This window comes from Trachemys scripta, chromosome 3, assembly GCF_013100865.1.
Source record: "Trachemys scripta elegans isolate TJP31775 chromosome 3, CAS_Tse_1.0, whole genome shotgun sequence".
NCBI lineage: Eukaryota > Metazoa > Chordata > Testudines > Emydidae > Trachemys > Trachemys scripta.
The window spans coordinates 22,826,696-22,852,608 of NC_048300.1; the positions used below are offsets into that span (position 1 = coordinate 22,826,696).

The following is a 25,913-nucleotide window of genomic DNA, read 5'->3' on the forward strand; positions in this document are numbered from 1 at the left end:
GGAGGAATGTAGAATGTCCACCACCTAGCGGTGGTGGACATTCTACATTCCTCCAGCTCCTCCAGAGTGCCCCTATTAATGAGGCTAATGAATTCTGCCAAGGTGATATAGCAGGCCTCCGCATCCATCCCACCAACTTGCAAGAGGGCGGACAAGACATATCATGTGCCAGCAAAGGACACAGAATTCCTATTCTCACACCTGCCTCCCAATTCGATCATTGTGAATGCAGTTAACTCTAAAGGCTGCCAACACCACTTTAAGTCCACCCCTTATAACTGGGACTGGGAGCACCTGGACCTGTTTGGCAGTAAGGCCTATTTCTAAGCCACCCTTCAATTCAAAGTGGTGAACTATCAAGCCTTGTGGGCTAAATATGACTCTCAGAACTATGTGAAATTTAGTTCTTTTATTGAACAGCTTCCCCATCCTCACAAGGACCAATTTAAGGCCTTGGTTAATGAGAGCCAGTTGGTGGCAAAAAATCGCTCCAGTATGCATTTGACGGTGGCACGTTCTATTTTGACTGCGTTGTGATGAGACAGGCCTCATGGCTTCATCTCTGACTTCCTCAAGGAGGTCCAAACGACGGTGGAGAACTACCCCTTTTAGGGGACAAAATTATTTGCTGAAAAGACAGATGCCTCCCTCCATCTGTTAAAAGATTTGAGGGTCACTCTTCGATCCCTTGGGATCTATATACCTGGGTACAAAAGAAAGTACAGCCCTCAGCCACCATTCAAGCCTTGCTCACAATACTCATCTCAGTAGTCACAATATCCATCTCAATATACACAGAGATTGTATGAACCTCAGAGGAAGAATCCCAGGTTCTCCAGATGGAAGATGTTGGGATCTCAGCAAACTTCCTCTCAGCCCTCCACCTCGAAGAAATAGTTTTGACGGGTTGATTGAGGTGCCCGTAGAATTCTCTCATTTCACGATGGAAAACACCCATCCCTTCAGAGATCATCTCGCCCCGTTCCACAGAACCTGGGAACAGATAACCTCCAACAAATGGGTGTTGGAGATCATCTGAGATGGCTACTCCACCTATTTCTCCTCCCTCTCCCCCTCCCAAACACCCCTCCCCATCCCTCTTCAGGGACTCTTCTCATGAGAGCCTGCTATGTCAGGAGATAAAGTCTCTCTTCAGTGTAGCAGCCATGTTGCAAGTATCCACACATGTAAGGGGCAGAGGCTTCTAATTTTTTACTTACTGGAGACCCATACAGGACCTCAGAGCGCTCAAAAAGTTGATCAAGGCTCAGAAGTTCAAGATGGTCATGTTATCTATTATAATTCATTATCGTTAGAAAAAGGAGACTGGTTCTCGGTCCTTAACCTCAAAGATGCTTATTTTCACATCTTGATCATATCGAGCCACAGATGTTACTTCAGGTTCGTGCTAGGCCAAGACCACTACCAATATGGAGTACTCCCTTTCGGCCTTTCATTGGCCCCCAGAGTATTCTTCAAGATCCTTTTGGTAGTGGCGGCCTGTGACGTTATGAGGCCCACTTACGCTCTTAAGGCATCATGATTTATCCTCACCTGGACGACTGCCTTCTCAGGGTATGGTCCTTTGCAGAGTCCCAGCAAGTCACTCAGACCACACTGGACCTGTTTCAGAATCTGGGCCTACAGATAGATAAACAAAAATAGACATTAACACCCGTAGAGGGACTACAATTCATAGGAGCCAATCTCGACTCCATTCTTCCCACATCAGATTTCTCAGTCTCTCTTCGTTAGAGACAGTACAATCCAGCCCCCAAATTTTGGCCAAACATTGCCTCCAGTTCCTGGGCCACATGGCGATGGGCACATGGATTATTGCTCATTCCAGACTATGCATGAGATGTCTCAGAACATGCTTTTGGTTCAGTTTAGAGGCCAAACAAAGACAATGTAGGCAAACTACTATCAGTGCCCACCAGGGTCAAGCGATCCTCTGATTGGTAGAAGGACCCGGTAAACGTCTGTACGGGAATCCTGTTTGTTCAGTCTTCCTGATCTCTACTCCTAACCGCATGGATCTCAATGGTCGCACAATACAGGACAAATGGTCTCCAGGCGAGAGATCAACACGTGCACTTGCTTCCTCCTGCTGATCAAAAACATGCACAAAAGGGTCATGACAGATAATATGGCCTGCATGTATTACACAAACCATCATGTAGGCAAAAGGTCTCATTCCCTGTGCGTAGAAGCACTAAAACTGTGGAACTGGTACATCTCCCACAGTATCTTAATATCAGCTGCCTACTTACCAGGAATACACAACATGACGGCAGGCAGTCTCATCCACAAATTCCCACATGACCACGAATGGGAGATAGATTTGGTGGTACTCCACAACATATTCTGACAATGGGGGATACTGGTAATAGACCTATTCACTACTTACCAGAACAAGCAGTGTCCACAGTACTGCTCTAGAGTGGGGATCGGACGACATTCCATGGGAAATGCCCTCCTCCTTCCATGGGACAAAGGCCTCCTTTATGCTTTTCCCCCATTCCCTCTAATATTGAAAGTCCTGTTGAAAGTGAAGAGAGCAAACATACTGATTTCTCCCACCTGGCCCAGACAGACGTGGTACCCTTACCTGTCACAGCTGGCACTGTGGCCACCGATGACTCTTCCAATCACTCCTTATCTTATGTCGCTGAAAGAGAGAGACACTCTCCATCCCAACCTGTGGATTCTGTGTCTCGAAGTCTGGCTCCTTCATGGTTCCAGCACATAGAGACATCTTGCTCTGAGGTGGTATAGGATGTGTTATTGCTCAGTAGGAAAGGAGCTACTTGCCATAACTATCTACAAAAATGAAAGAGATTCCAGATCTGGTGCCATCCCAAACGTGTCATCCCTAATACATCCACCCTACCAGTGATCATAGACTACCTGTTGACTCTCAAGAAATCGGGACTCTCTATTGTTTCACCTAGCAGCAATTGCAACCTTCCCTCAGCAGACAAGGATATTCAATCTTCTCCCATCCGCCTATGAAGAAGTTTATTAAATGCATAGCAAACTTTTTCCCACAACCCAGACTTCCCATGCCTCAACAGGATCGCAACCTACTATTAAAAGGTCTGACTAGGCCACCATTTGAACCCGTGGCCACTTGTTCGTTAACTCACCTTACCATGAGGATGGTGTTTCTTATCGTCATTACCACTGCAAGAAGGATTGGGGAAATAGAAGCTCCAATGGCACATTCCCCTTTCACTGGGTTCTTCCCTGACAAGGTCACGCTTAGACAACATCTGAAATTCATTCCCAACATGACTTCTGCCTTCACATAAATTAGCTTATTCAGTTTCCAGCCTTTTATCCCAAACCTCATAAGGATAATAGGGAAGCTATCCTCTATTTGCTCGGCGTGAGAAGAACCTTCAGAAAATCTTCAAAACTCCTCCTCTCCATTGCAGATAGGTCAAAAGGCACGGTGATTTCATCTCACTGTCTCTCTAAGTGGGTCTTGGGCTGTATTAAATTCTGTTACCAATTGCATAATGTAACCCGCCCCTCCCCCCTATCTTCAATACGCACGCATTCTACGAGATTGGTCTCCTCATCCTTTGTCCAGGGTATTCCTATATCAGAAATCTGCAGAGCAGTTACCTGGGCATCTGCACATACCTTTGCAGAACACTATGGCATCCTGGGGATTTGGCTTCAGACTCCAAATTTGGTGCCATAGTACTATCGTCCATATCCGACTCGACTCCAAAGTCACAATCTCCAGTGGTGGGCACTGCTCAGGAGTCACCTACAGTGGAGCCATCCATATGGACACCATTTGAAGAAGTTACTCACCTTGTGCAATAATGATTGTTCTTCGAGCTGTGTGTCCCAATGGGAATTCCCCTCTACTTTGGAGTCCTAGTAGTTGACTCTGCAGTAGAGAAGTAACTGAGGAGGAATTGCCCATGCATGCTGCCTAGCCTAGTGGCAGGCGGGGAGCAACGCATGTGCGGGTGGGACAGACTGCTACCAAAGTTCTCTGATCAGCAGCGCAGGGACATAGACAACCTACAGTGGAGCATCCGTAGGGGTGCACATCTCAAGGAAGCAACATTACTGCACAAGATGAGTACTTTCTTTATTGGAATTAACTTTTTCACCATACTATAACACAGGATTGAGTGTGGCTCTCACATGAAATTTTAAAGTTCTTAAGTTAAAAACTAATATCTTACTGAGGCCTTCTGTCTAATACAGTGAAAGTTCACTGTAGTTAAAAGCATGAAGACCATATGAAATAATGTAGTTAAACTGCATGTCAATCAAGACTGGACATTGTTTTTAGGTGCATGAAATCATACTAGGACAAAAATGAGCCTTTTGCTGAATTATTATCAAATCTCTTGGGACAGATAGGGCTCCTCAGTCTGGATGGGTAGCCTATTTAGGAGAAGGAAAACTCTGATCTGAAACCCTCATCTATGGGATAAATAAAGCATGGTGTTGGGCAGCAGCAACAGCAGTACCGCCTCTTATTGATCCATCTGGTCTATAGCAACAAGATGGGGAGAGTTTGGGCATGTACTTAGTTCAACTGGGGAAAGGCCTTCTCACTGCAGTGTATGTCAGGGACACCAATTAATACACTATAGTTTCTGGCACAAGGCGATTAGCTGGTGCAAGCAATGTTTTTCTTTTTGGTGAGTTACCAAAGGGCAGTAGTAGATATTAGCAAGGGATAATGCTAATGGTGAGAGGGCGTCTTAGCCTTATGCCAGAAGTTCACCCACCTCAAGCCTGGCAGCCCCAGCATCTGAGCTGGGGATTTCTGGCAGTCAGTGTCTGAACAGTCCTGTAGAAGGTCAGGGTAGAATGAAGAGTCAGATGAATCGCAACGACCTGCACAGCCAAAGAATTCCCATATAAGTAGCAATATTGAATGTACCCCATTTGACTGACGAAGGTGTGAAAGTAGCTGATATGAAGGTACGGAGAGGTATTTGTATTCTATACCTGCAGAAAACACAGTGAATGGGGAATGCAGTGAGGGAGCTGGGCTTAAATTGTAAACTCTTCTGTGGTAACAAAAGCAGATGTAATGGAGTCAGGATGGTAGTGAGAGGAGAGCTGAGAAAGAACAATAATTGAAATTATTAGAGTAAGTGACCGAGTGATGGCTGTATGGGTCCAAATTAAGGAGCATGTTCTGTTTGTGATATCAGCATATGCACCTCAAGAAAGATGCAATGAAGCAGAGTTTCCACCAAGATTTGAAAGCACTAGCGGACAGAACCATGCCAAAGGAGATGTTGGATGACTTGAGATATGGAAGAGACAGGCAAAAACAGAAGGGGTAATATAATGTGTTTAGGAAATTCCAGTCTAGGTACTATGGAATGAGGAAGGAAATTATTACTAAACCATATGTAATAGCCAATCCATGGTTTCAAAAGAAGGTGAATCATTTGGACACGTACATCAGTAGTGGAAATAAATTTGGTATTGGCTGAAGAATGGAACTACCTCAAAAGAACATGGATTGCAGCAGCGGAAGAGATTTGTGGCTGATGCAGATGGGGAAAACAGAGGGAAAGAGAAGAGTGGTGATAGACTGAAGCACAGGTAGTTACCCAAAACAAGAAAATAGAGCCTAAAGAAATACACTGAGTATAAATGAAAGTGAATAGAAGGAAGGAAAGTGAGCTGCCAAGCAGACAATGAAGAAGGCAAAAAGAATGCCACACATGACCAAGCTTGTATGCCAACCTTGTAAACTATCCACTACTGGCTGGCAAAAAGATCTATAGCTTGACAAAAATGACCACACTCCACATTAAGTGTGGAGAGAGGGATTGTTGTGTGCCTTGCTGGAGGAACCACTGGCAAAAATATCTACAGCATGGCAAAAATGGCCACACCACACATTAAGCAGGTATATGTGTGTCGGGGGGGAAACGGACTGTTGTTTGGCTGCAGGAAGGTGTGTACCTCTTTAAAGGATAGCAAGGCAAGGAGTGAGGTTGCAGCAATGGCAGAGCAGGTCAACGTGAGGATGCTGACCCATCCTCTTAGGTGACTGGAAGAGAGGAGAGGTTACGCCAAGCAGGAAAAGCCCTCTTTTACCTGTACCAGGCAGAACAGCAAGGACTCAAGCTCTGCAATCTCCATGGTGCCATGTGGTAGCATGATGGTGAGAGCAGGGGAAGGGGTAGGAATGCTTCCCACACACACTTCAGCCCACAGAGGGAAAAGCTGGCATTTAGTAACAGAAGGGGAGCAAATTTTAGGCATAGCTCAGAACCTTCTGTATGGAGGGGATCAGATAAATGGATTGGTAAAGAATTCAAAGGAGGTATTTGTTAAAGGACTGGAAACTGGGAAGTTCAGGGCTCCTATTTCTGACATGGCAGGAAGCCAACTGCCCCTCTTAGAGCCCACCTTATCCCACATGGGGGAGATGGAAGGTCCCAGCAATAGGTGGGCTGGGGACTAGGATGGGAAAGAGGGTTGGCTGATGGAAGCCCCCCAGTATATATTGAAATAATGCCATTACCAGCATTATACACTTTTATCTGTGGGGAGCTCCCAGATAGTTAATAAAATGGTAGCCTAATTAAACCACATGCAGTTTCTCCTGTCTTTCCGGCATAGCTGGACAATGAGATTCAAAAGGAAGGATGGTTTTGCAATGCCATTCGTAAAGAATGACCAGAGGAGGCTATTAGTAACACATGAATAAGCAAAGGAGAGGTGGAAACAGTAGTTTGAGGGGCAAAACGGCCTTTTTGGCAGAGTTGCCAACATGTGAGCCTAATGTCAGATCTGAGTCTGACATAATGGAGGATAAGGTGAGAAAACCTAGTCCAGAAAATGAAGAATGGTAAGGCATTGGGATCTGAGAAAATGATGGCAGACCTGGTGAAAATCCTGGGCAAGAGAGGTATGAAGTGGATGAGCAGAATAGTTAAAAGCCGTAGAGTGAATCAAGAGAATTCCTGAAGACTGATGAGAATCTATTTTGGTATCAATACAGGGAAGCATCCATGAATGCAGACACTATCAAGGGATAAAGTTACCAGAACACACATTGGATGCTAGGATTGGGAGAAAGGTGGACAGGACAAGTGAACAAGAACAGTTCTGCTTTAGGAAAAGCCAAGCAACCATAGATTCCATGTTCGTAATTCGGCAAGTGACAGAGAAGCAGCTAGAATATCAACAGGATAGCTTCTGGGCTGTCATAGACCCTAGAAAAAGCATATGTTAAAATGAACAGAAGGATGCTCGCACCAGTACTGAAATATTATCTGAGAATGTAATAACTATGGGGAATGCAGGATATAGATCTAAAACAGTGATCTGAATGTGTTTTGGAACAGCAAGCCTCTTGGTATTAGAAATCAGATTGCATCAGGGGTTGGCCCTCAGTCCATTGCTGTTTATCATATTTATGGACTATGTCAGCAGGATGATCACAATGGGAAAACGTCAAAACCTGCAATATAGAGATGAAATAGCAATAAGGGCATCTTCAAAAGAAGACTTGTAGAAAATAGTAAACCAATGGTAGACCAGCTAAGCAGCCATGGGATGACAATGAACATGACTAAGACAGAGGTCACAGGGAACAGTAGAGGTGCCACAGGGAAACTGGTGTAGCCTAAAGGATTAATCTGCTTGCTTGCATAGATAAATTTATAAGAAAAGATATAAGTATTTGATTTATTGTAATAGGTTTATAAATTACTGAAAATAGGTTTGGCTGTAATGCAAGGGACCTACAGGCCAAAACCTGTATGTTAAGCTGAGGCAAAGTTAGTATATTTATATTACAACCTTTTACCCAGATAGCAAAGTTAACCTACATATTAAGATTTGTTACCTAAATAGATACCCACACATACGTCTAAGACCTTTTATCTAGAGCAACAGAAAATGGAAGAATGGAATAGGGTTTTTTCAATTTTGTACCCACAGACTTAACAGGTACACCATAAGGAAACTTGTGTGTATGTTCATGTCATCAATACACACAAACATACTAGCCTATGGGGTAAATGTACCCTAACATTTCTGTGGGGGAGAAATGAAATTTGCTATAAGAGAGGATTTCTGGCACTTCCGCCCTATAAAAGAGGTGACCCACCTCGCTAGCATATGCTATCTATCCATGACAACTACTATTAGTAGGCCATACTCATTTTCTTTTCAAACTTTAAGTTCTTAGGGGACAAGGCTAAGTTTGGTTTCCCTAAACTTTTGTTCTTAGTTTTGTTTATTAGGTTTTAATTTTAACTTTAATTTAGTTAAGTAAACTGTAAGTTAGCTTCAATAGTTCTTAGCATTAGCTTCGTCTAAGCTCTGCACCTCTCACTCAAGAATTGAAAAACCTGAACTGCCAGAGGCGAGGTCCTGGGTCTTTTACCACTAGGTTATCAAAAAAGGGTGTAAGTATATTAACCAAAGCTTTGTAGCATACAATACTGTATTGCCATATGTATCTCTTAAATAGCAGCAATACAATTGTAACGTTGGAACTCTGATTATTTTACCATTTAATTACTATTTAATTAATTTTAATAAAAAGTCGTTATGGCTATATCTGTCTCAGTGTGAGCTTCCTGTCACACCCCCGAGGGTCCTTTGTAAATTCTGTGAATCCTAATTTGGGACAAAAACTTTTATCTTCTAATCAAACAGATTGGCAAGCCTAAAACCCATACTATCCAAATTAATATTATTAACACACCCTAAATCAGGCTACACTGGGGATAGAGATGAATTGAGTACAACTAAACCAGACTGACTGGTTCAATTACCTGAATGGCTGGATTACAGAAGACGGTGTTTGAACATGAGCCAAAAGCTAGGTTTGAGTGCTGGAAGTGTATAGAATAACATCCCAGGTGTTGCACATCAGAAGTGTATGCCACTGAGACTGAAAGCCCAATTATATAGAACAATGGTGCACCCTGTAACGCTGGCAGACCAGTGGACTAGAATGTATTCACTTGTGTATTAGTATAGATCAAAATGAGTATAAATTTAAGAGTGTATTCAGGAATTTAATCTTCATGAAAACTAGTGGAATGTTACTTGTACTGTTTTCACTTATCAGTTTCTGTTATTATGTAATAGCGAACATCTACATTGTGCATAACCCTATAACTAAATAATCCATCAACGAAATTTTGTGAAATGCTAATAAAGGACTTTAACAGAAAATGCTAATTTCAAAGCAAGTGTCCATTACGTATGATGGTCAGGCATCAAAAAGCTAAATGCATTCCTCACTCACTGACAAAGGAAAAAGCCCACGAGGGTAGAAAGACTGTCAGCTTGCTTTCTGTCATAAGAAAAATATAAATATGGATTCTCAGAAAAATCCTTCATTTCTGAACTGTTTAGACCGGTCAGCCTCACCTCAGTCCCCAGAAAAATTATGGAGAAGCTCCTCAAGGATTCCATTTTGAAGCACTTGGAGGAGAGGAAGGTGATCAGGATGATGGGATGGATTGCACCCTCAGCAAGTTGGTGAATGACACTAAGCTGGTGGGAGAGGTAGATATGCTGGAGGGTAGGGATAGGGGCCAGAGTCACCAAGACAAATTGGAGGATTGGGCCAAAAAAAAAATCTGATGAGGTCCAACAGGGACAAGTGCAGAGTCCTGCACTTAGGATGGAAGAATCCCAGGCACTGCTACAAGCTGGGGACCGACTGGCTAAGCGGCAGTTCTGCAGAAAAGGACCTGGGGATTACAGTTGATGAGAAGCTGGATATGAGTCAACAGTGTACCCTTGTTGCCAAGAAGGGCATATTGGGTTGCATCAGTAGGAGCATTGCCAGCAGATTAAGGGAAGTGATTATTCCCCTCTATTCGGCACTGGTGAGGCCACATCTGGAGTATTGTGTCCAGTTTTGGGCCCCCTACTATGGAAAGGATGTGGACAAATTGGAGAGAGTCCAGCGGAGGGCAATGAAAATGATTAGGGGCTTGGGGCACATGACTTATGAGGAGAGGCTGAGGGAAGTGGGCTTATTTAGTCTGCAGAGGAGAAGAATGAGGGGGGATTTGATAGCTTCAACTACTCTGAAAGGGGGTTCCAAAGAGGATGGAGCTAGGCTGTTCTCAGTAGTGGCAGATGACAGAACAAGGAACAATGGTCTCAAGTTGCAGTGGGGGGAGGTTGAGGTTGGATATTAGGAAAAACTATTACACTGGGAGGGTGAAGCACTTGAATGTGTTACCTAGGGCGGTGGTGGAACCTCCATCCTTAGAGGTTATTAAAGCCTGGCTTGACAAAGCCCTGCCTGGGATGATTTAGTTGGGGTTGGTTCTGGTTTGAGCAGGGGGTTGGACTATGTGACCTCCTGAGGTCTCGTCCAACCCTAATCTTCTATGACGCTTGTAAGGAAGTATACCAGATGCAAAGCGGAGATCCCCAGAGACAATCTGGGTACCTGAAAAACTTCTGTGAAACTGGCAATTTATTACATTACTGCTACAAACTGTGACTCACCTGTTAATATATTTTACCTGCTTTAACCTCTTAATAACTGTTGTTTCTTTGCTAATAAACCTTCAGTTAGTTTACTATAGAATTGGATGCCAGTGTTGTCTTTGGCATAAGATCTGGCATGCCAGTTGATCTGGGGTAAGTGAAACCTGATGTGGTGTGATTTTTGGGTTTAAGTGACCATTATCACAAAGTCCAGTTCTTCTTTGAGTGATTGTTCATGTCCATTCCAAGCAGGTGTGTGCACGCCAGACGGAAGATTTTCCCATAGCAGCGTCCGTAGGGTCGGCTCCGGTGACGGCTAGCTGGAACTTCTCTTGCTCTTTAGCAATCGTGGCAGTGTTCTATAGTTCTTGTACATAGTTTATTAGTTAGTAGTTAGTGTTACTGTTAGATAGTTAGGTGTCAGTTGGGGGGGGTTTCCCCAACTTTTCGTCGCCCCGCTGGGGCATGCCCAGGTCTCCAGGGTTTAAACTCTGTCGGGACTGCGGGAAGTTTATGCCAAAAAGTGATCCGCACTCTTCCTGCTTGCGGTGCCTTGGGGAGACCCATCAAAGGGACAGGTGTCCTATTTGCAGGGCTTTTCGCCCCAGGACTCTCAAGGATAGAGAGCAGAGACTTAAAGTCATCCTAATGGAGGCGGCACTGCGGCCGCAATCGGATCCCGGACACTTCATCCTCGGTGCGCAGTGCCCCGGCACCGGAGATAGGTCGTGAGGCCAAGGCCCCAAGACCCTGGCACCACAGAAAGTCTGCACATAAGAAATGGTCTTCGAGAAGACGCCGCTCTCCTTCGCCGGTGCCGGCTAAAAAAAACAGGCCGTGGACCGAACAATCTCCCACGGGGACTCTAAAGGTTGGGCGCAGTCCACGATTGTTACGGGGCAACCCGCGCCGCAGACCGATCCGGCCATCCCATTGACTCCCGCCCCGTCGAGTCCGGAACGCCATAGATCCCCGGACATTATGGAGGAGGTCCGCCTCCCATCGACACCTGAGGCGTTCGAGGCCGCCTCAGACCTCTTGAACGTTCCAGTGCCGGCGTCACCGCACCGGTGCAGTCAACCTCCGGCTGCCGCCGGGCCCCAGTATCACTCTAAGGGTAAACCGGCGATATGCTCACCGCACTCTCCACGCAGCGCCATGGTAGCGGCACCGGCGCGAGCACCCCAGCCAGCAACTGTGGGCACCGCTCCTCCGATGTCCTCCTATTCAGAGACTTCTGACTCCTACCGTTCTAACAGATCGAGGAGCAGATCGTCCTCGCGTAGGAGTGCCCAACCATACCCGCCACAGTGGCATCAGCAGGAGTGGCAACCACCTCCACAGTGGCCATTCTGGATGCCATGGGCCTACCATCAGTCCGTGGGTCAGGCGTATGGGCCCCGCTCACAAACCGCTTCCGTCTCCTCAGCGTCTGGGGCACCGCCGCTAATGCCACCGCCACCAGCACTGCCGTCTGACAGGAGTGTGCCACAAGGCATTATAGCACCCCCAGGTCAAATAGTGGCACCGACAGGGGCTTTGCTTCCTTCAGCGCAGGCACCGCCCAGCACTCCTCGGCGTTTGGTGGCGACCCCTGTACCGCCCGCGGTGCCGCATCTTGAGCCCGCACTGGCTGTGCAGCCTGAGTACCGTGTGCCGCAGGCCCTTACACAGGGAGACGTGCTAGATGAAGGCCAGATACATGGAACATCTTCCTCTTCATCTCCGGATGAGGCAGTAGCGGGAACTTCTGCTGCTCCGGCTTTAGAGGATAATAGACTCCTCCAACATCTCCTTACTCGAGCGGCCCAGAGCCTCTTGATACAGACAGAGCAGATTGAGGTGGACACCGATCCTGTAATTGATATCCTGGCCCCATTGGGCCCATCTAGGGTGGCCCTACCCCTCATAAAAAATATTGCGGACACAACCTGCACTTTGTGGCAAACTCCAGCCTCATTGGCCCCTACAGCCAAAAAGACTGAGAGGCGATATTTTGTCCCAACCAAGGGCTATGAACATCTTTACACGCACGCCCCGCCGGACTCCCTGGTGGTGGATGTAGCCAACCAGAGGGAGCGACAAGATTTTCCAGGATCCACTCCTAAAAATAGAGAGGCTAAAAAGTTGGACCTCTTCAGACGTAAGGTCTATTCAACGGGGGGCCTACAGTTGCGTATTGCCTATCAGCAGGCCATAGTGAGCCGGTATGGACACAACACGTGCTCAGCTTTGTCTAGGTTTACGGACCTCCTCCTGCAGGATTCACGAACCGAGTTTTCAGCCCTGGTTGAGGAGGGAAGATTGATTACTTGAGCTTCCCTTCAGGCAGCCTTGGACGCAGCCAATTCGGCCTTGCGCACGTTGGCTACTGGCCTCTTCATGAGGCACGTAGCCTGGCTTCAAGTTTCCGGCCTTCCTCATGAAGTCCAAAAGACTATACAGGACTTACCTTTCGAAGGGCCCACGCTTTTCTCAGAAAAGACGGACAAACAGCTCCATAGCCTAAAGGACTCGCCGACCACCCTCCGTTCTTTAGGCTTACACACCCCTGTTACTCAGCGTAGGCAGTTTAGGCCGCAACAGGCCCCGCGTCCATATCAACTTCAAAATCGAGGTGATGCTGTGTGCAGGACACCGCGAACTGGCAGGAGGAGGCAGCAACAGCAGCCCTTCGGACAGTCTTCTACCCAACCAAGGCCTCCGCAGGGGCCTAGGCCACCATTTTGAGGGTTCGGTCGAGGACGGCCTACTGGACAGATCTCTGGATCCTCCCAACCTTACCTTTTCATCACGTCTGTCCCCCTTCTATCGTGCGTGGGCCCAGATCACGTCAGACGCTTGGGTGCTTCGCATAGTAGAGGAGAGATATTCTATCCAGTTTTCCTCTCTCCCACCCCACCAGCCCCCCTCACCGTCCCTCTTCAGGGACCCCTCTCACGAGCAACTTCTCCTTCAAGAAGTTCAGTCCCTCCTTACAGCAGGGGCAGTGGAGGAGGTGCCTCCAGAACTACGGGGCAAGGGCTTTTATTATCGATATTTCCTAATTCCGAAAGTGAAAGGGGGCCTCAGACCTATTCTGGACTTGTGGTGTCTCAACAAGTTTGTCAAGAAGCTCAAGTTCTGCATGGTCTTCCTGTCCTCCATCATTCCTTCCCTGGATCCAGGAGACTGGTATGCCGCCCTCGACTTAAAGGATGCATACTTCCATATCGCGATAATCCCTCGCCACAGGCGTTACCTCAGGTTTCTCGTCGGCGACGTTCATCTACAGTTCACGGTCCTACCCTTCGGTCTATCAGCAGCCCCAAGGGTCTTCACGAAGTGCATGGCAGTCGTGGCAGCCTTCCTCCGCAGGCCAGGGATCCAGGTATTCCCTTACCTGGACGATTGGCTCATCAAGGGCAGGACCAAGGCACTCGTGGAGGCTCAGGTGGTCTTCATCAGGCACACCTTCAGCTCCCTCGGCCTCTTACTGAACGAGGCCAAGTCCACTCTTTCTCCAACACAAAGAATCGAATTCATAGGAGCAGTTCTGGACTTGACACAAGCCAGAGCATATCTCCCAGAGGCGAGATTCCGAACTTTGTCCAACATCATTCTCTGCCTCCAAAGTTACCCTACCATCACAGTTGAAGCTGCCTCAAATTATTAGGGCACATGGCAGCATGTACCTATGTCGTCAGACATGCCAGGCTCAGACTGCGCCCTCTCCAATCTTGGTTGGGAGGGGTTTATCAGCCAGTCAGGGACTCCCTACACTCAGTGGTGACGTTACCTCGTCCGGTGTTGGACTCCCTCCAATGGTGGCTCGACCCACGGGTGGTCTGCGCGGGGGTACCTTTCCTCGAACCAGAGCCCTCCCTGACCCTGGTAATGGACGCGTCGGATCAGGGATGGGGTGCACATCTGGGACACCTCCGGACCCAAGGTCTTTGGTCAAGGGAGGATCTTTCATCGCACATCAATGTCAGGGAATTACGAGTGGTACGTCTCATATGCATGGCATTCAAGTCCCAGCTCGCGGGCAAGTGTGTTTCTGTCCTCAAAGACAATACTCCAACGATATTTTATATCAACAAACAGGGTGGTGCTCGCTCCTCTCCCCTTTGCCAGGAGGCCCAAGCATTATGGGACTTTTGCATACAGAACGTAATTCACCTGATAGCATCCTACCTCCCCGGCACGCACAACGTGCTCGCGGACACACTCAGCCGTTCGTTCTAGGGTCACGAATGGTCTATCCGCTGGGATGTAGTTCTCTCAATTTTCCGACTCTGGGGTCATCCCCGGGTGGACTTGTTTGCTTCCAACGAGAACAGGAAGTGTCGTCAATTCTGCTCCCTCATGGGACGCAGTCAGGGATCCCTATCAGACGCGTTTCTCCTCTCTTGGGCAGACAGGCTTCTTTACGCCTTCCCCCCGATTCCCTTGATTCCCAAGGTGATCCTCAAGGCCCGCAGAGATCACGCTCGACTCATCCTCATAGCTCCTGCGCGGCCATGCCAGCATTAGTACGCGTCTCTCCTACACGTGTCTATGAAGGTTCCGCTCAGGTTGCCCCTACTACTGGACTTGATCACGCAGGATCGCGGTCGCCTCCTTCATCCGAACCTGGAGTCGCTCCACCTTACAGCTTGGATGCTCCATGGCTAAACCCACTGGAGTTACAATGCTCCTATCAGGTCAGACAGGTCCTGTTGGGCAGCAGGAAGCCGTCAACAAGGTCTACGTATTTGGCCAAGTGGAAGCGCTTCTCCCTCTGGGTTACACAGCACGGTCAGGGCCCCTTGCTCGCCCCAATCCCTCTCATCTTGGACTATTTGCTACATCTGAGACACCTGGGACTAACTCTCTCATCGATGCGAGTCCACCTTGCTGCAGTCTTCGCATTCCACCCTGGAGGGACCTCAGTGTTTACAAACCCACTTGTTGGACGGTTCCTTAAGGGTCTTGACAGATTGTTCCCACATCTCCGTCAACCTGTCCCTGCTTGGGACCTCAATTTGGTCCTGTCTGTCCTCACGGGGGCCCCGTTCGAGCTGCTGGCTTCATGCTCGCTGTTGTACCTCTCATATAAGGTCGCGTTCTTGGTGGCTATCACATCAGCATGGAGGGTATCGGAACTCAGAGCTCTGACATCCGAGCCTCCATACACCGTCTTCCACAAGGACAAGGTCCAACTCAGGCCGCATCCTGCGTTCCTACCTAAGGTGGTTTCCCCGTTTCACATGGGTCAAGACATTTATCTCCCTGTGTTTTATCCAAAAACCGCACTCCTCTGCTAAGGAGCACAGGCTGCATTCTCTGGATGTTCGCAGGGCTCTCGTGTTTTATATAGAAAGGACGAGACCTTCAGGAAGTCGACCCAACTTTTCGTAGCTGTGGCTGACAGTAGGAAGGGGCTCCTGGTCACGTCACAGAGGATCTTGGCTTAGATCAGAACCTGTATCCAGGAGTGCTACAGTCGGGCCAATATACCAGCCCCGCCTATCACGGCCCACTCCACAAGAGCACAGGCCTCTTCAGCTGCGTTACTGACCCACATCCCAACACAGGAAATTTGTAGAGTGGCCACCTGGTCCTCAATCCACACCTTTACGGCTCACTTCGCCATTACGCACCAGGCTAGGGAGGATGCTGCATTTGGCCGTGCAGTCCTCCAGTCTGCAGTGACCTCCGACCCCACCACCTAGACTTGGGCTTGTGAGTCACCTGCTTGGAATGGACATGAACAATCACTCGAAGAAGAAGAAGAAACGGTTACTCACCTTCTCGTAACTGTTGTTCTTCAAGATGTGTTGTTCATGTCCATTCCAATACCCACCCTCCTATCCCTCTGTCAGAGTATCGGCAAGAAGGAACTGAGACGGTGGGGGGTCGGCTGGCCCCTATATACAGCGCCATAAAGGCACCACTCCAGGGGGCGCCGGAGCCGACCCTACGGACGTTGCTATGGGAAAATCTTCCGGCTGGCGTGCACGCGGCGCACACACACCTGCTTTGAATGGACATGAACAACACATCTCGAAGAACAACAGTTACGAGAAGGTGAGTAACCGTTTCTTTGTCTGGGTGGCAAGACAGGCTGGAGAATCTAAGGGGATTCCATGGTAAGACAGGTACAGTGATCCAGCTGTTCAAATTTGTTGCTGGCATGGTGAAATCTAATTATAGAACATAGCATCAGTTTGGGGTATCGTCCCTTGTTTTCTGATAGTCTGCCCTGAAGTAAGCACTCTGTTGTTAGCCACTCCACACAGCGTGACACACTCCACAATGTGATATAGTGCAGAAGCCTGGGTGGTAGAGACTCAAGGTCAGTGCCTACAGGTGTTTGAAACAAGATGTCTTTGCACAATAAAGGATTACCGAAAGGGACAGACAGTGAAATGAAAGCATTAAGATGGAAGTCAGTCTGTGATGTGTCTGACAAAATCCAGGAAGCACAACTTTGCTGGTTTGGACACATACAGAGGATGAACAAAGAGGGTCTGGTGAAGATAGCATGGAGAGTATGGTAGGAAAGAGATCCTGAGGAAGCAATAGATGGATTACATCAAAGATGGTACGCAGGTGGACGTTAGTTTTGCTTTGGACAGACAAAGATGATGGATGCTTGTACAACAACTCATAGACTCATGACGGGGTGTGGGGTGGGGAGAAGATGATCACATCTATTGGCGGTAAATAGAACTAGTTCCAGTCTTGGAACAGATTACACGGACCTCTGAAGGAAGAAATACACAATAATTAGAAAGTGATGTATTTTATTTCTTCTTCATTTCCACCCTGAGATATGTTAATGTACAAAAAAGTTAACTTGTCTGAAATACTTTGTTTTTTATTTTTAAAGGACTTCACTATGGACTGTGGTATCTGTTATGCTTACCGACTTGATGGTGCTATTCCAGACCAAGTGTGTGGTGATTCCCGATGTGGACAACCTTTCCATCAGGCTTGCTTGTTTGAGGTAAAATTTTTATTAATGTAACAAATCCACTTGTCTCCAATTCATGGATCCCAGATATGGGCTTCTGTATGAGAAGATTATGGAAGCAGTAGAAATAGCTAGTTAGGTGACGGGTAAAGGACTGGTGAGAGAGAACTGTATCAGCAATGAAGCAGAACCACTAAGCCTTCTTAATTACATGTTCTTATTGCTGCTTCCCTAGTGTTCTCTTCCACTCACTCACTTATGTCTTATAAGCTCTTGGGGGGCAAGGAACCTGCCTTACTGTGTGTGTACAGGCAAAAGTCTAACCAAGACAGGAGCTTCTAGGTGCTACAAAAGTAGAACAATTTAGGAATACTGCTCTGAAAACCTCAGAAGGGAGTGTGGGGAAAGTCAGAGAGGATCACTTTAGAGTACTTTCAGTAAGTGAAACCAGTTAATCATTATAGGTAGATTGTACAGAAAACTAATCCAGCGAAATTGCATGCTCCTAATCCAGTGTGAAAACACTACAAATCAGGGATTTATCAGCTACTATGGTGAAGAGCACTGTTTATAAGAACTTTAGACTCATTCCTAAATTGGGCATAAAATAAATATTAAGTTTTCATTATCTTATCTTGCAGTGGTTACAAGGTCTTCCTTCTAGCAGACAAAGTTTTAATGTCATCTTTGGTGAATGTCCATATTGTAATAAGGTAAGGAAATATTTTAGGAAGTCTAATGGAAATGTAAAATTGAATAAAGTACAGTACTGGAGCTTAGGAAAAGTGGAAAAAAATAAGAGCAGCAGACAGTTTATCAAATTAACATTAACACTTGTGGATTTTATATTTTATTCCACTGTAAAAATTACAGCATGGAGTTACTAATTACATGCACCAGTATTTAAAACTATTTGTTGAAGCAAGTGAAAAAGTAAAATGTAACAATGTCTATATATCAAACATATACCAGAGTCCTTTATCATGAAAGACACAGGATATTTAATTCTTCTACGATTTTTAGTATTACTCTATGAAAGGACTAGTTCTGGGAAGCATGCCTAATGTTCAGAATAGAAACAACCAAATACACTATTTTTAACACACATGTAGCCTTGTACATTGTAGATGTTAAAACGTATCTATTTACAGTATGTTACTTCACAAATCTTTTTTAAGCCAATCTCGGTGAAAATGTCTATGAAGAAACTTTGAAAAAATAACTTGTACAGCTTTGGGCTAATGACACTGCACATAAACTCAAGACATTTTAAATGGTGACATCAAAGAAAATACAACACAAGGAATATTAATATCAGAAGTACAAGTATGGTCATGGTGTATCGGTACCTCTCTTCAGTAAATGCAAGCTTAAAAATACTGGATACAGAAGGACAAGTAAAATCTCTATTGGGTTCTTGCAAAGATACTGGAAAATATGTATTGCTGTTTTGGTGGTGTTTCTTTTTAACTTCCCAGAAAACTGTTTGGGGATAGTGCCTGTGTAGTTGTCTTACGGTGTTTTCCTGCAAGGGAGAAAAAAATATTGAAATGTTTCCAGCATTAAACCGAGTGGAAATCTGAATCAGAAGAACAAAGATTAAAATATTCTGTTGCCCTGCTTTCTGGGGGAAACTTATATGCAAATGTCAAAGATCTACAGTGAAAGAACACATTCTGACAAGCTTTTAGCAAGATTTGCTAGTAACATTTGCTGAGTTACTAGGAGTAGAGATTTAACTCCTCTAGATTTTGTGAACATTCTGTCAGATGCAGCTAGCATTTAAAGCCTTATAAATGTACAAATACAGCAGTGTTCATATCTTCAAATTAATGGGGGGGGGGTTGGTTTTATAACATGTAGACTAAATGCTTTGCAAAAAAATATTTAGAATTCCATTTTTAAAAGCAACATCTAAAGGGCTCTAATACCTTTATCTTTGTCCTCAAAATTGTGAAAATCTGTAACATTTACAATATTCTTGCTAATAAAGCTATTATATACACATTCTAAACTTCTGATTGTCAAATCTGCTATTCCTATTTATTTAGATTTAATTTTATATCTCCACAGTACAGCAAAACTTGTCATGATTCTTCAAAGGTGTAGGTGGTTTTTAATTTCCAGAAGCATCAACTTTATGGCTTCTTTGTCCTGCTTTGATCTTCACCTCGGATCTGACTCCTGCACCCACAGTCCTTATTGCAAAACTTTCTTCAACGCACAGTTGTGTGTCTTGTATTTCAGTCCTGAAGTTTCTTTTGACAATCATCTCTTCCTTTAATGTTGCTATCTTCCCATCCCACTTTCCTTCTGCAAACTTCTGTCCGTAAATATCCTGTTCGGACTATAGTTTTCATATTCCATCCCACTCATTTCCACACTCGTTTCTTTTGCTAAATCCATCCCACTTATCCTATATCCTGGCATTGTAGTCCTTTGGATGAAAAATTTGTAGTGGAGAAAGTCAACATGAACCCTGAATTATCTACCATTTGGCTTGCCAACTGATTCTCCTTCCTAATTAGATACAGAAGTAGTTCTTTGACACTTCAACTCAGTCCAGTTTTCACCACAAAAAGATAAGAACTACCTCATGAACTATTTTTCTCTATGGTCTCCAATACAGGTGATGTTCTACTCTGATCCTCTGTCATTTGCCTTCATGCCTACTCTCATGCTCTTCCTTCCCCGGCTGGTGGTTTTTCCTCTGCCTTCACACATACCACTGTTTCCTGTACCCTAAAAGCCCTTCTGGCTCGCCAACTATCACCCATTTCACTTCCAAGTCCTTGAGCAAGCTCTGAACTCTGGTTTTCTTGTCAGTTCACTCTCCTCGACTCTTCTCCAATCTATTCACTATATTTTCCAAGTGTCTAATGACACCTTTCTTGCATCTTTTCTCCATATTCATTCAATAGTCTGTTACACTGCTAACCACACCATCCTTTTATACCCCCTACCACTATAGTCTCCTTCAACTGTTCTACTTCCCTCCACTCTTGGTGAACTGCAGGGTTCTGGTTCTTGTTCCTCTTTTCTTCCTTCTTTTCCTGAGGTTAAGGTCATATCTTCATTCACGCCTACCAACTTACACATAACACTCCCAATTCTACTATTTCCACTCCTGATCAGTGGCATAGAGATATGGCAATTTTCTGATGTATTGCCTCCAAAAAAACTAAATGGCTAAAAAAAGATCTCTCCCTACTTATTCCACGTCCCGGCCTTGGGGTTGCAGTGTCATAAATGACTCCACCTCTCACAATTAGGCTGCTACTGAATTCTGTAACAACTTCAATGTTTTCCAGTAAATGTCACTCTCCCTCCATAAATACAACTCTTCTCCTGCCTTAATACGTTGATGACTAGACTCTTGCAAACTCCTTTGCTCTGTCAAACCTGGCTTCCATCTTCCAATCCATTCAAAATGCCACCATCAAACTCATCTTCCTTTCCTGCTGTTATAACCATGTCATATACTGAGTCCTTTCTCTGACTCTTCATCATATTCAGCTTCCTCATCATCATGGCTGTGCCTAGACTAGAATAAGGGTATATAAAATCTTGCCTTTCCAACATTCTTTTGCTTGGACCATGCAGCCTTTGTTTCTTTTTATCTATGCCTGAAATATCCTTCCTAATTTTGTACATCACAACCTCTCTCTCTCTCAAATGCACCCAAAACCATTTCTGCAATCCCAATATTACACTCCTACACCAACTTTCCAAATCAGTTAAATAAAAGGAAGTAGCAGGAAGCATACCATCCAAACATATTCCCATGGCTTCATTTTGTATATTCTTTCTCCAACTTCTCTCCCCTTAATTCTTCATCTGAATATTTTAACATGCTGACATCCATATTTAAACTTGATTCTCTTGTTAGTGATAATGTGCCGTGAGTACTAAGGAACAACTATAGTGGAATAGCCAGATTAATAGACATATTTCCCAATTACTTTTTCCTCCTAGGGAAAAATAACTCAAAAATACTAATGGCAACCAAATATTATGCAAAAGGCTGGTTTAGATCTTATTGTTCTTGATACCTGATCCTTCTCACTGGTTGCTGCTTCTATTGCTTATTCCCTCTTTCAGTCACCCAGGTACATATATTCCACAACTCCTCTCCTCCAGCTGTACTAAATGTACCCTTGTCTTCCAGCTAAGTACAGCTTCTGATATCACCACAAAGCAGGAAAAAAAAAAAAAAAGAGCACAAATACCCATACTGCTTCACAAAACCATGATTTACAGTGAAGGTGGCACCACTGTCACTGGCAGTTTCCACTAATACACATGATCAATGTCAGGGACCAGTCTCTATCATTCAAAACCCAGGTGATAGACTACCTAGGTGGAGAACCAAAAGCTGCTGCTTACAGGTAAGAGGCAGGTACACAGGGGGTTGAGGATCTGTGGGAGAGGAGGGATTTGGAGGGAAGCAAGTTGGGGACGGTCCAATTGGCTATTTATATTCTAGCATCCAAAACAGAATTTCTGCATAAAAATAGCATCTTAATTGCTACTTCCAACTCCTTCTCTGCATTCCCTCCTTAATAGGGAAGGTGATGTAAAAAATTCAGGGCTGTTTCGGCAGGACTCAGGAGCCTTTTTTAGTCTAACCCTTTTCCTATTAGCTGTGGCCCTCTATCCGAATTGTTCTGCTCACCACTTGCCTGACAGAAGCCCTGGGGCAGTTTTGCTGTTTCTTCTTCACTTTGATGCCTTGTACTGGAGTCTCCATGCAGCAGACTGCTTGAAGCAAAGATTTTTTTTAATAAAGCTGCTTTTAAAGTCTCATTCTGGTGCTTCATAAATTAGTTTGATTTCCTTATCCAGTAAGAAGGGCACAAACTGAGTAAATAGTTATTGTTAAATTAACTTAAAACCAAAGGGGAAGGGGGAGAGAGAGGTTTCTTTTTCTAAGATGCCTTCTATTCTGAACTATTCTTACTCACAAATAGCACTGAAGCCTTTACGGAATGATTCTTTGCACTCTAGAAGCGTGAAGCTGAGCAGTACAGATCCACTTCGGCATCCAAAGCATACAAGTTGAAGATAATGAGGGCATTCAAACCTTTTATATAATAGAGCAGCTAATGCTATTGAGCTTTGATCAGTTAAATACTGACTCTTCAAGGCCTGAAACCAAGATTTTATTATTGGTTAATAATAAATGCAGTTATTGAAGACCCAACTATTACCAAACAGTGCTATCAGAGCAGTTTCCCCGCTGTAAATTAGAAGAGGAAACTATTATTGACTTGCAAATGTTTACTTTAATGACAACCACTACACAAAAATGTTATCATGGGTACCATTCTTAATACCTGTGACTGTAGAGCTAATGTTAAAGGTACTATTGGAAGTGCAGCACTACTTTTGCACCTAATGCACAATGATGACAGAACATTTTTTGAACTTCATTATATTTTTGGAATAATGTCATCCAATGGTGTCTAAGCATATACCAAATTCTAGTGTTACTGTGACTAATATCTAGCTTGCTGTTTGCACACATCTATTGTGCCAATCTTTCAGTAGAAAGAAATACAGAACTATTAAAGCAGAACTTTTTACAGGGTTTCAAATATACCATTTATGTTCTACCGTAATGTCAAAAATCTCACCAGCAGTGGTTCATTATGCTGACACATCTGGTTCAATCCACCTGGTTTCTCTTGTTCTTGTAATTGTCTGTGTGTTACCTGAATATTAGCTTTTCTCAGACAATTATGTTCTTCATCATCCAGCTTGCTTTCTTTTTGTTTAAACTGTTTTGGTGTAGGCTTTGGTAAATCAGCCTGTTAACATAGAGTTAATAACATGATATAATGAAAACATTCAACAATTCAGAAAGAAAAGTGCTTAAATACAGAACTAAGCGTGCTGGGCTGGGGGTGAGTGGCCCCTCTCCCTGGCTGCAGAAGCTCCAGGGCTGGGGGAGAGCATCTCTCCCTGCTGCGGCAGCTCCAGAGCTAGAGGAGATTATCTCCCCGCTATAGCCCTGAGCGCCTGCGCAGCCCTTGATAGTAGTTCAAGAATGGGAATTACACAAAGAAATAATAAAAGGAGAGTATTGTACCAAAGTGGATTATAGGAGAGCTACTCCATTAGCCGCCAAGCAAGAGCTGAAACACAAAACCTCTAACTATTGCAGGTCTAATTCCAAAAAATTAACAAGTATTATTTTCAAAAGTACCTACGGTCCGGTTTTTGAAAGGTGGTTAGGTACTGAAAGATGCAGATAGGCACCTAGTGTGATTTTTTTCAAAGATAATTATCTAAATACTTTTTAAAATCTGATGCTTAGATTCTCTCTCTGAAGTTCACTAGGAGTTCAGCTCCCAAGTGCCCAATCCACTTTTCAAATGGGACTTAATTTCTGAAAAATGTTAGCCCATACCCATTTTTCTCTTCCCCACTTAAATGAAGTGCATCATGTTTTGTGCATGTCAAAAAAAATAAAGTAGTATATTACCTTAAATCTATCAGATAGGACCTCTGATTATGCTTGGGCTATTCAGCTATAACCCTAACATCCCAGATAGATATGAGAGAGCTAAAAATATTTATCTGATGCCCAGAAGTATAGAAAGCAAATAGACATGGCTTCTATCCCAATTATCCATTCTAAGATGATAGAGATGGAAGGAAATAGGAGGACAAGGTTAACATTAATAAGAGTAAGGAGGCATGGAGTGCAGTATTCTCAGTCAGCTGATGACACTGTATGTCAGTCTCATCTGACTTGGACAAGGTGGTTCAGTGCCTCAGCCAGTGTATAGATGAGAACAAGCTGGCTGAAGCTCAGCCCAGACAAGATTGAGGTGAGGGTGGTGTGGAGCAAGCAGCTGGAGATGGCAGATACAATATCAGTTCCTTTGAGCGTGTACATCCACCATTAGTTACTAGGGATTTCAAGGTAGGGGTGACTTTAGATCCCTCCCTGCCTTTGACAATCTTTACAGCAGTAACCCAATCATCCTACCACCATCTGCATCTGGGTAAGAGACTGGGATCTTTTAGTTGCAAACAGTGCCACTGTTATCCATACTTGTTACCTCAAGATTAGTCTACTGAAATGTGCTCTCCCTTAAAACTATTCAGAGACTACAGCTGGTGCAGAATACAGCTGCTCACTTATTGAGACTGGGGCACCTTGCTGGGAGCACATGACACCAGTGCTCTGGCCTCTGCACTGGCTGCCTACGGATCTCTAGGGAGAGTTTAAGTTGTTGGTTATGACCTATTGTGACAGAATACACCCCTGTATTCACCCTATAGTCTATTGCAATAATCTTTGTACAAAGTATGCCTCATAAGGAATCACTTAAATTCATAATTTGCTGGTCAGTATTGTCCTGGTAAAGCTTGTGGCAACACTACATGTGAAGTTATAGGATTCCCCTCTATGTTATTAACATGTTCCAAACCCCACAGCCCTGCCCGAACTGAAGTTGGCAAACAGGTCTGTCCTAAACAAAGGGGTGTGTGCTTTGCTTAATTTGCATTTAAGCAGTAAACAGAGTCACCAAGCAGGAAGGGAGAACAAAGGAAGCTAAAACAGCTAAGAAAAAGACAGCAGGGAACATCCTTCCACATGGACTTTGTCTCCTAAATGCACAGCTGAAAACGGTTTTTCAAGAGGGGTACTGAAACTATAAAAAGGAGGAACACCCACGGGACCCTTCTCTTCTCCCCCTGTCCATCACATTCACTGCATCTGAAGAGGTAAAGGAAGGATTCATTGGACTTAAGGGAGGAGTCCTGCCCTGAGAGTTTGGTCAATAATCTGCTGGAGCATGTGGTTATTTTTCTTGTAACCATTTCTGACTTTAATGCCTCATTATTTGTACTCCCATAAAATCTCTTTGTAGTTAATAAACTTGTTTTACTGTTTTATCTAATCCAATATATTTATCTCAAATAGTTATTCAGACACTTCAACTTAAACTGGCATATTATTCCCTGAAAGGAATAACGAACTTAAAATATTTGTACTGTCTAGGAGAGGGCTGGGCAGTAACAGGACATATATTTCTGGGGGACATCTGGGACTGCAATATAACCAAGGCTAGTGAGAGCCAGAGTGTAACCCAAGTGTGGCTGGCAGGCTGCAGTTACACAGAGACACTGAGGGTGTGGTTTGCATACTGGAAAACTGTTTGTGACCAGCCCAGATGGGAGCGATTTCAGCAAGGCACTGTAAGGCGTGGGTGACACAGACCCCACTGGTCTGGACTATACGCTGGTACGTTACACCTATAAAGCCCTCAATGGCATCCCCTCCCTGAATCATATCGCCATAGCTGCAATCAGAAAGGACACCTTAGTTGGATCACCTGCCTAAGAGAGTGGAGCTGCCAGCATATTCTCTTTGTATGCTCAAGACTCTTGAGCTACTCCCCAACTTGTCTGAAATAACAGAATTTGGTGACCACATGGATATTCTGCAAAAGCCATCTGTAAAGTGTTTTGTTTTTAT

At 44.7% G+C, this 25,913-nt stretch overlaps 2 protein-coding genes and 1 long non-coding RNA gene across 8 annotated transcripts in view; 1 reads left to right on the top strand and 2 right to left on the bottom strand.

The window, feature by feature from the left end:
* The window catches only part of FANCL (FA complementation group L), a 79,187-nt gene extending 60,452 nt beyond the window's left edge, over positions 1-18,735 (top strand). Inside the window, exons 12-14 of the mRNA XM_034764287.1 lie at positions 17,336-17,452; positions 18,061-18,132; positions 18,598-18,735. Coding sequence (XP_034620178.1) covers positions 17,336-17,452; positions 18,061-18,132; positions 18,598-18,633 — 225 coding nt within the window. The 3' untranslated portion in view covers positions 18,634-18,735. The remainder of the gene's footprint in view (positions 1-17,335; positions 17,453-18,060; positions 18,133-18,597) is intronic.
* On the bottom strand, positions 384-7,689 carry LOC117874312. 3 transcript variants are annotated; one of them, XR_004644944.1, is made up of 5 exons: positions 4,767-7,689; positions 2,612-3,907; positions 1,938-2,110; positions 1,555-1,641; positions 384-703 (listed from the first exon to the last, which is right to left on the bottom strand). It is a non-coding gene; the product is annotated as an uncharacterized LOC117874312 (long non-coding RNA). The 3 variants fall into 3 exon arrangements; XR_004644945.1 differs by having other exon boundaries at positions 387-703; positions 2,411-7,689; XR_004644943.1 differs by having other exon boundaries at positions 388-703; positions 2,612-7,688.
* Positions 18,241-25,913, bottom strand: part of VRK2 (VRK serine/threonine kinase 2) — a 64,341-nt gene continuing 56,668 nt past the window's right edge. For all 4 annotated transcript variants that reach the window (XM_034764284.1, XM_034764283.1, XM_034764286.1 and 1 more), the window contains 2 exons: positions 23,056-23,229; positions 18,241-18,944 (listed from right to left, as the gene is read on the bottom strand). In XM_034764284.1, coding sequence (XP_034620175.1) covers positions 18,702-18,944; positions 23,056-23,229 — 417 coding nt within the window. In that variant the 3' untranslated portion in view covers positions 18,241-18,701. The remainder of the gene's footprint in view (positions 18,945-23,055; positions 23,230-25,913) is intronic.